Here is an 11045-nt window from a genome sequence, read left to right as displayed (position 1 = left end):
AAAGAAATCAGGAAGGGGGCCAACACTTTTTCACACCACTGTACCTACCAAATGCCAGTTTTTTTTTTTATATAAGAAACATAATACTTGATTGTAAAAAGTGATCAGACTTACTGAGCCTTCCAATGTTTTAAAGTCTCCTTTACTGATGCCATCCAAAGAATTCCATTAAATATTGTAAATGTGTGAGCCCTTGAGCGACGTTTTCACTACACACTCACTGTAAGAAATTCTGAAATATCAAGAATGAACACTGAAGTTGTTAATTATCTGGTTGTTTATACCGAATAACCTAATCTCTGGAAGTAATTTTATATGCTGTTAAATGCTGTTTGGTCTACATGATATCACTTAGGTAAAAATTACAAATGCAATACAAAAGAGCGGAGTAATAAAACTTTGTGGGATGCTTATAAATATCTAAAATCTCAATTTTTCTCTCAGTCATGCACAAGGAATGACGCTATTGTCAGTTTAGTGTGATGCTGATTGATAAAACAGATCATTTCAAGGAACCAGCAGAGGAAAAAAAGTAAGATAAAACAATAAAATACAGTTTAAGGTGGTTTTGATATAGTGATAATTCACATTTTTATATTTAAAGATATTGGATATGAGTAAAAACCATCAAAATGGTTTGACAAAACTCAAAATATCTTGTCTTGATTGTTACAATGCTACATGACTAACATGATTAGACTAATCTAAAGGTTTAAATGGTTATAAACAGGTTTGTGTTGACTAAACGAGTCAATAACGATCACAGTATAGATAATGTGGGTTAGGTTGAAATGAATGGAATGGAAATAGTTCATGTGTCTGACCGTGAATCGTTCATCTTTTAGTGCTGTAGCTAAACCGAATCAACTTGAAACGATTCCAGACTGAATCGTTCATGTCCAAGACACCGACCGGTAGCTTTCATTGTGTTTCATTTTCATTTCATTTATAATAATAGCATTTGTCTGTGAATGGACATTTTTGGGATCAGCAGTTACATATAGGAAGGGTCATTTTTGCCTGAAGATTGTTCGTCACAAAAAATAAAGGACTCTTGAGAAGTTTCTTGCTTCTTTTTCTGACCGATTCGAAGCCTGCATTTATTAATACAGGCCTTCTTCAGCTTAGATGATTCCACGGGTGTCCATCCGTCTATAGTAGAACAACGCAGAACATATGCTGCAAATAAAAAAAAAGGAAAATTACATTTTATTTTAAAATATTTTAGGGGAAACAACACAAAATTTAAAACACTTTGAGACAAACAAGTCACATGATTGGTCTTGGAAATATAAAGAATATTCACAAAATAAACTATGTAAAATGATTGAATGCACTTTTATTAAAATGTAAGTAATCTTAAAGTAATGTTTTAATAGCGTCTGATTTCAATTTCAGTAGCAAAGAACGGTGTTAAAGTTGAATCAGTTCTGTGAATCAGTCCGTTTCAATGAATTGATTCAAACTCTGACTCAATGATTCGTTTGTTTCATTGTTTCGTATGCTTCAATAAAAATATATATGTAAACAGTACTGTTCATTGCTATTATGCATTGTTATATCAGCGCAATTAAATATATAAATATTTTTCCTTCATTTAGTGAAAAACAGCATAGCTTAAATATTTTTTGAGAGATTTTTTTTTTGGTCTATAACATTTTAATTCTACTGAACAAAAATAACAATTTTAAGCCACTCAGAGCGTAAATATTAAGATATCAGCGAAATATCAGCTGAATATCAGCAAGAGGCTGAAGGCTTTTAAAGGGGTCATATGATGCTTTTTTAAAGATCATTATTTTGTGTATTTGGTGTAACAGAATATGTTGACATGCTTTAATGTTCAAAAAACACATTATTTTTCAAATACTGTACATTATTGTAGGTCCTCTATGCCCCGCCTCTCTCAAACGCTTCGTTTTCTACAAAGTCCCTCCTTCCGACAAATGCAGTCTGCTCTGATTGGCCAGCTGACCCAGTGCACTGTGATTGGCCGAACACCGCAAGCACTCATCGGAAATGTAACACCCCTTACCATAATCGCGAGCTTCATCTGTATAAATGTAAAGACAGAGCCCGATAGGGGAACAGAGTCGCGTGACAGACACAGTAATGATGCAGTACACAAGCCACGGTTAAGACAGCTGACTCCACTGTGATCTCTCTCTCTCTCTCGCTCTCTCTCTCTCGCGCGCACACACACACACACAAACACGATGCGCAAAACTCCGCATTTGAACAGTCAATAGCAAATACTTAAACTAATAACAAAACAGTAGCTGATTCAGAAGCGCCAGATTGTCATAGCAAAGTCAGAATTACCTCCTCTCCTAGGTTCACGAAACAGTCGTCCATAAAATGCATTGCTGTTCTGTTGTAAGTAATCTTAAAGATTCCTAAATGCATCTACTTTCGGAAGGCCAAATAAAGTGCTTTTGCTTTCGCCTAGAAACACACAGCGTCTCCCTGACATGCTGCTTCAACACTAACTGCAGTTACTGAAACCACGCCTTCTTTCTTTGCGTGCACATTTGGGCCGCATTATGCAAATATTTCCACATAGTGAGGTAGATATGTGGGGGCGTGTTAGAACGAGCCGTTTTAGGGGGGCGTGGCAGAGTCTTAACTTTGATAAAGAATATCTCTTTGGTTTTGAGACTTTAGTCTTTGCAACTTCAGGGATCTTATCTATGCACAATCAGCTTGTAACACTCCAAAGAGAAAGGAAAACTTGAAATCGCATCATATGACCCCTTTAAAGACACTTTTCAAAAGTTTGGGATCGATAAAGTTTTTTAATGTTTTTGGAAGAAGTCTCTTCTGCTCACCAAGGCTGCATTTATTTCAGCAAAAATACAGTTAAATCAGTAATATTGTGAAATATTATTACAATTTTAAATAACAGTTTTCCATTTGAATACATTTTAACGTTTATTCAGTATCATGTGTGTGTCACCATGATGGGGTTTAGTGTTTGTGTGAATGACACTGTGTCCACCTTCTATAAATAAGTATTGCCCTCATCATGTGACTTTCTCATCACCACCAGTTTTTGGTGGTTATCAGTGCATTACAATGGTTCAAAACAGATATTAACACTTCAATATGTTGGTTTATTAAGATTACATCAGTTAATGAAATACGGTATTTTATTGTGAATTTAAGTTAAGTCTGTAAAACCTAAAATGTTGCTACCATATTTTTTACGGTGAAGTTCTGGCAACCACAGCTGCCGGTATTTTACCGTAAATGTCACAGATTTTTTTTTTTACAGTGTACCATTGCACAAAAAAAGCAAACATTTCTTTTAAAAAAAAACCGTAATAAATCAGTAGAATGGGAAAAAACGCACAGCCCTAAATCGTTCTGAGATGATCAGTAAAAGCTGGCTGTCCCATTTCAAATACTTACACATAATCCCATCCACTCTTCTTCTGTCCAAGATCTTTTTCCCGTCAGGGACTTTTCCCCTCTTCCCAAAAGCGACGGCCCCGTTAAGATCCTCCTCGCTGAAGAAGTGCTCGAACAGCAGGTGGAAGAGTCTCATGCTGTCCTGCCGGGACTCCTGCAGCATGGACGCCAGTTTGTAGTGCGGCAGGTAGAGCCCGCTCCCCGGAAACAGCTCCTGCTCTCCCAGCCGAGCCGGACTAGACAGAGGCATCTGCGTCCGCTCGTGAAAGACCAGGATTCGATCAATGACCGTCTGCAGGTTTTGTAGGGTTATAGTATCTGCATAAATCATGAGACATACATTAAAAAGAGTTCCACAGCGCATCGATCGCAATTGTGACAAACTGTCTGAGGTTCTTCGAGATTTGTATCGGACTGCTAGCTCACCTATGCTTGTTATAAACTCTTCCAGGTGTTTTCTCTCTTCAAAATACCTCTCACTGCTTGGACTGAGATCTGACGGGCAGAACTGCTCTTCTGAACTGTGTGCAGCTGGAATCAGATGCTCTGTAATATACATCAAATGAGCGTTTTAGGAGCTTTAATAGAGGATGAACTCTTCCGTCCAGAACGATCAGCAGGCAGAAACCAAATGCACAACATACTTCAAACCAAATGCTTCTCCCACACAACATCACAGTAAAGGACTGGTCTGTATTTCAGTTCATACAACTGGTGAGTCCACAGACAATAAAGCCATTTTCAGCAGAGAAATTTTATTTGCCATGATGCAAGGTTTCCTCCAAATTAATTTGCCTCATGCAAATTCATCCATTATAAAAAATAAATACAGAGGAAAAATTCGACTAGCGCACCACAGCACAGCTGCAGTGTTAAGGTGAATATCACAAAACCTGTCCATTTAATTGCGGGCAAAAACATTAGTGACTGTTAAGATTGTTTGCAATCTGACATTAATTTCATGAAAAATAAGCACATTTTCTAACACCTTTTTCTGATTACTATAACAGTTTTTGTTTGGTAATAGAATTATTATTTTTTTTAATCAGCAAAAAATAAAACCAGTACAAAAATATAGCTATTTTTATAATATATATACATATATATATACATAATTTAATTTAATTGCAGTAACAAGAATATGTTTTTGTAACACCTTAATAAGAGTGTTACAAAAAATTTGCATAAAAATGCCAATGCAAAAAACAAAACGTAGTGTTTCTTAAATTTGAGGTAAATATAAGCAGGATGGGTTATTGACAGGTTTTGTGAGATTTCCTAATTAATATAAAACTGCAATATTTTTAGAGCTTAACAAGTTCTTGCACAAAAAAAACTAACCATGGAGGGCTTTCAAAATCACAGCGTAATCCATCTTCTCGTGTGAACCTGTAAACAGAATAGAATTATACTTTGTCCACAATAAAGAGATATCAATATTATCTTTTAAGCATTTTAATGCATGCTTATGATAAAACACAAAATCATACGACACTTTAACTCAACAGTTAAATCTACTGACATCCATTTTCCTCTCAATAAAGAGAGAAAGTGTCAAGAAAACTCACCTGTTATTTTCGTTCGGTTTATTTGGAGTTAAAGCAATAACAGCCTCATCCATTTCCATCTTGACTGAAATGTCAAATATCCCCAGAGTCTCTTGGGAAAACTGCTTAATGACTTATTGCAGAATGGGAGAGGACGCCGTCTCATTAACTAGCCTACCAAGACTAAATAACTGCCTGTGTCATAGGGAATCTATTCATAATGACATGAAGAGAGAGACACTCACTTCCCAGGAAATAGAATTTTAGCATAAAAAAGTCATCAAAATGAAGCACAAATCTAGATTTAATGTATACCACAATGTAAACGATATTTTATTTTATTTTTTTTTACCTGGCCCTCTCTTGTCGCAACTGTTAGCAGAGATAATGCAATGAAAAAAAAAGAAATTGCATTGCAAATATGAGAAAGTCACATCTGCACTTGATTTCTTTGTTTCACCTGTTTTAAGGTGTAAGGCATCTCAGCTGGAGGCCCCAGAATAATAATGTTCAATCAACTCGATTAAAATGAGGAAAATTTTGCATTACGTTGTTATTATGAAATCAAACATTTTAAACAAAAAATCCTGAAATAATTCATTTTTTTCCAGATTTTTTTTTTCTTAAATAGAGTACAAATAGAGTACTATGGATGGATGACATTACAGGGAAAAAAATGGCCTAAATCAGTTTCTAATGTGTCTGTGTCAGTCTGGATCTGGATACATCCAGTTATGGCCAATGAAAATTATCCTTCTAGTCCAGATGCAAATGTTCCATTTTAAATGTTTAAATAGATGCTTGCAATAAAATTGTGATCAAATGTTTAAGAATTGTAATGCATTTACTCGTTTTATTTAACTACACAATAAGAAGCAAAATCCATAAACAGCACTAACATGCTGCATCCAAATTTACATAAAGCTGTTTTATCCTTAATGCAGTCATTCTCTTTGTTTGTTAAAGGAATAGTTCACCCAAAAATGACATTTGTTAAAACTTAACTCACCCTCAGGTCATCCAAGATGTAGATGAGTTTGTTTCTTCATCAGATTTGGAGAAATGTAGCATTACATCACTTGCTCAGCAATGGATGCTCTGCAGTGAATGGGTGCCGTCAGAATGAGAGTCCAAACAGCTGATAAAAACCTCACGATAATCCACAAGTAATCCACACCACTCCAGTCCATCAATTAATGCATTGAGAAGCCAAAAGCTGCATGTTTGTAAGAAACAAATCCACCATTGATGCATTTTAATTTCAAACCGTTTTCTACAACATAATCCATAATAACGCTTTCTCCAGTGAAAATGTCCATCCCATGTTGTGTCTCACATCAAAATCCACCGACATATTTGTTAAGAACTGTTTTAAGCTTGTAAATGGTGTTTGATCTGTGGATATTTCTTTCCTGATTCAGACGTGAATTTTTTTCACTGGGGGAAACAATATTTTGGATAAAGGACTTGAATTTTAGGAATAGTTTGAAGTTAAAATGGATTCATTTCATACAAACACACAGCTTTTAACTTCACAAGACGTTAACTGATGGACTGGAGTGGTGGGGATTATTGTGATGTTTTTATCAGCTGTTTGGACTGATAAATTCTGACGGCACCCATTCACTGCAGAGGATCCATTGCTTAACAAGTGATGTAATGATACATTTCTTCAAATCTGATGACGAAACAAACTCATCTATATCTTTCATGGCCAGAGGGTGAGTATATTTTCAGCACATTTTCAGTTTTGGGTGAACTATTCCTTTTAAAGAAAACATTTAGGCAAACGCAAATGTTCACTTCCAGCTCAAATCATTGCTTGAGTGCAGCATTCTTCTTCTTTTTTGCCAGGTTTGAATCACTTCTGAGGTTTAAGAAACGCCCAGTCTGTTTCATGTCCATTGTGTAGTGCTGGGTTACACTTCTGCGGTGTAATAAATCTAATTCATGGCTTTGACTGAGACAACGTCATAAATATAATTAAGAAGATCAATATGAGGCAGCACTCCACCCACGACCCGCTCACAGCACTCACACAAACACATGCAGAATATACTAACCTTCTGTGTTTGTTTGTTATTTCTATGTACTGCAAGTACAACATAAGTATGGATTTTTTTGTTCAGGCTATTTAAGATGTTTTCCGTTGTACAGTGTGTGAATGCTGTTAGGCACAAAAGTGCCTGGCATGATTAAATAATTATGCAGAAGCATTCAATTTGCATTCAGCAATGTTCAAAGCAAACTGAATGTACATTTCATGAGGCATCAGCTTTGCCTCTGAAGCTCTGAACAATGGAGCAATGTTGGAATTTCATTTATACTATTATTTATGGCACCTTTATGTTCACTCTGAGATCATTAAAAGGTTTTATGTTTATTTCATGCAAACAAAGGCTCAACAGGCAATAAGAATAAAATGAATTCAAACACTATACAGTCACTCCAACCAGTAATATATATCTTTGCATTAGATAACAAAATATCAATCCAAGCCTCATTATCTCAAAAGACAATGCACAAGCATGCCTTTCAAGCAAAACATTAAAAAAAAAGATTCTAATAAAAAAAACAATAGGTAAGAGTATGACAAATAAGAGTGTCCAAGATAAAGAAGAAAATAATCCTTTTGTTCAGAACATTTTTATGTTCTTAGAAATGTACTCTTGTGTATTCATGTTGGTTTTATAAGTTTTTTTTTAATGATTATTTTTTCAAGTAGAGTTAGAGATATTTATACTCACGCTCTCTCTCTCTCTCTCTCTCTCTCTCTCTCTATATATATGGCAAGCAGAAGCAGCTCTTATAAGTTTATCAAAAGTGACCAAGATAACAGAAATACCTTTGAATTTTTCTGCAGTTTAATACTGCAATTACTAGCATGCTCATGCAACCTCATGCCTTGAATGTAATACCTTAATTTCCTCGTTTTAAATTGGTAATAGGCACATTATGTTATAACAGATATTTATTATTGTTTTAAAAGGCACTGTATTAAAACTACTCCTGATGAAGTAGTTGTGTAAAAGGGAAAGATTTTATAAAAAAAAGAGAGAGAACTAAGCGGTTTTAGCACTAGTTACCTTAAAAGGGTCCAAGGAAGCATTTTTAAAAAAACAATAAACCTCTGTTTGTTGGTCTATGGTTATGTTACAAACAAATTTTACTGTAATGTTCACAAATGTCTTAATTTTATTTTCACAAATGTATTAAATATTGCATAATATTTCTCCTTAAGTTTGCTATGTTTAACATTGAAAGTATTATTTTATTTCCGTAACTGAATGTTTTGTTATACAAGATTCTGACAAATAAAACCCAGAGATGAAATAATTTAATAAATGAAAGTTGTATGTAGTCCAATTTCAGTCTTATATGAAATAAATGCTAAAAAAAATACTGTGTAGAAAGTGTTTACAATGTGTCAATATTAGTATATCAAAAGTCAATATCAAGGTCAATTAGGAACATTAGAATATTAAAATAATCAGATGTAATAAAGAATATTAAAGGAATAATTCACCCAAAAAATAGGAAATTTGCTTGAAATTTACTCAATCTCACACCATCCAAGATGTAGATGAGTTTGTTTCTTCATCTGAACGTATTTGGAGGAATTTATCATTACATCACTTACTCACCAATGGATCCTCTGCAGTGAATGAGAGTTCAAACAGCTGATAAAAACAATAATCGACAAGTGATGTAAGTAATCAACAAGTTGAGTGTAATAAACAAATCCATCATGACATTTTTTAACCTCAAACCGTTGCTTTCACTAAAATACGAGTCCTCTATCTATAATATTGCTTTCTCCAGTGAAAACGTCGAAAAACAGTCCAAAACAGTTCTAAATAAATATTCCTGTGGATTTTGATTTGAGAGGACAACAGTGCATGGACTTTTTTTCACTGGAGGAAAAGTTAAGAATTATTAACTGGTATTTTGGCCAGGTGCTACCATTTAAAATGAAAATGCCTTAAGGATGGATTTGTTTCTTACAAATACACAGCTTTTCACTTTACAAGATATTTTGTGATGGACTGGAGTGGTGGGGATTATTGTGATGTTTTTATCAGCTGTTTGGACTGATAAATTCTGACGGCACCCATTCACTGCAGAGGATCCATTGCTTAACAAGTGATGTAATGATACATTTCTTCAAATCTGATGACGAAACAAACTCATCTATATCTTTCATGGCCAGAGGGTGAGTATATTTTCAGCACATTTTCAGTTTTGGGTGAACCATTCCTTTTAAAGAAAACATTTAGGCAAACGCAAATGTTCACTTCCAGCTCAAATCATTGCTTGAGTGCAGCATTCTTCTTCTTTTTTGCCAGGTTTGAATCACTTCTGAGGTTTAAGAAACGCCCAGTCTGTTTCATGTCCATTGTGTAGTGCTGGGTTACACTTCTGCGGTGTAATAAATCTAATTCATGGCTTTGACTGAGACAACGTCATAAATATAATTAAGAAGATCAATATGAGGCAGCACTCCACCCACGACCCGCTCACAGCACTCACACAAACACATGCAGAATATACTAACCTTCTGTGTTTGTTTGTTATTTCTATGTACAACATAAGCAACATAAGTATGGATTTTTTTGTTCAGGCTATTTAAGATGTTTTCCGTTGTACAGTGTGTTAGGCACAATAGGCACAAAAGTGCCTGGCATGATTAAATAATTATGCAGAAGCATTCAATTTGCATTCAGCAATGTTCAAAGCAAACTGAATGTACATTTCATGAGGCATCAGCTTTGCCTCTGAAGCTCTGAACAATGGAGCAATGTTGGAATTTCATTTATACTATTATTTATGGCACCTTTATGTTCACTCTGAGATCATTAAAAGGTTTTATGTTTATTTCATGCAAACAAAGGCTCAACAGGCAATAAGAATAAAATGAATTCAAACACTATACAGTCACTCCAACCAGTAATATATATCTTTGCATTAGATAACAAAATATCAATCCAAGCCTCATTATCTCAAAAGACAATGCACAAGCATGCCTTTCAAGCAAAACATTAAAAAAAAAGATTCTAATAAAAAAAACAATAGGTAAGAGTATGACAAATAAGAGTGTCCAAGATAAAGAAGAAAATAATCCTTTTGTTCAGAACATTTTTATGTTCTTAGAAATGTACTCTTGTGTATTCATGTTGGTTTTATAAGTTTTTTTTTAATGATTATTTTTTCAAGTAGAGTTAGAGATATTTATACTCACGCTCTCTCTCTCTCTCTCTCTCTCTCTCTCTCTCTCTCTCTATATATATATATATAGAGAGTAGAGATATTTAATGCCTGGTGTAATCAAGTAAAAAGTAAAACCTTTTTTTAAGTACTTGTAAGTGTCTTAAACATTATTTTCAAATACCATGTGACTTTGTTGCAGTATTGTTATTGTTAACTAAAACTATTAAAAATATATATTTTAAATTCATTGAAATAAAGCTGAAATATAATAAAATATAAATATTAAAAAACTTAAACTTTAAAAAATGAGAATTAGAAATGTTGCCTTGGCAACTAAATAAAAAAATTAAGTACTAAAATTACTAAAACTAAAATAAAAATAAATTAAAGCTAAATGGAAATATTAAAACGAAAGGACAAAACTAAAATTACTAAACTGTAAAGTAAAACAAGAAAACCTAAAATTATTTAAAAAGAGCTAAATAAATAGGAAATACTAATAAATACTATAATAAAAATAAATAAACAATACTACAATAACACAATTTTGTTGGTCATGCCAAACTTAGATTTTGTAGAGAAAAGTTTTCCAAATATTAAAGGGTTAGTTCACCCAAAAATGAAAATTAGCTTGTGTTTTACTCACCCCCGAGGCATCCTAGGTGTATATGACTTTCTTCTTTCAGACGAATCCAGTCGGAGTTATATTAAAAATTGTCCTGGCTATTCCAAGCTCTATCCTTGCAGTCAGCGGGTGTTGCAGTTGAACAGTCCACAAGTCGTCAAATAAAGCTCGCGCATTCATAATAAAACATGCCTCACACGGCTCCTGGGGGATGAATAAATGCCTCCTGTAGCGAATCCATGTGTTTTTGTAAG

At 34.2% G+C, this 11045-nt stretch overlaps 1 protein-coding gene across 4 annotated transcripts in view; it reads right to left on the bottom strand.

The window, feature by feature from the left end:
- The window catches only part of LOC107744248 (uncharacterized protein KIAA1958 homolog), a 38679-nt gene that overhangs the window by 10680 nt on the left and 16954 nt on the right, over nucleotides 1-11045 (bottom strand). The window contains exons 3-6 of one of the 4 annotated variants that reach the window (XM_016557782.1): nucleotides 4753-4800; nucleotides 3838-3957; nucleotides 3412-3729; nucleotides 144-1179 (exon numbers count right to left, since the gene is read on the bottom strand). The exons of 2 other annotated variants lie outside the window; for them this stretch is intronic. In XM_016557782.1, the coding sequence (XP_016413268.1) occupies nucleotides 995-1179; nucleotides 3412-3729; nucleotides 3838-3957; nucleotides 4753-4800 (671 nt within the window). In that variant the 3' untranslated portion in view covers nucleotides 144-994. Of the gene's footprint in view, nucleotides 1-143; nucleotides 1180-3411; nucleotides 3730-3837; nucleotides 3958-4752; nucleotides 4801-11045 lie in introns of those variants that run through there. One more of the 4 variants, XM_016557783.1, reaches the window with a different exon arrangement.

The sequence above is a fragment of the Sinocyclocheilus rhinocerous genome, unplaced genomic scaffold (genome assembly GCF_001515625.1).
Source record: "Sinocyclocheilus rhinocerous isolate Xijiao unplaced genomic scaffold, SAMN03320098_v1.1 scaffold317, whole genome shotgun sequence".
Lineage (NCBI taxonomy): Eukaryota > Metazoa > Chordata > Actinopteri > Cypriniformes > Cyprinidae > Sinocyclocheilus > Sinocyclocheilus rhinocerous.
Note: the sequence above shows the minus strand (reverse complement) of the source record. Positions and strands in the feature narration are given on the sequence as shown.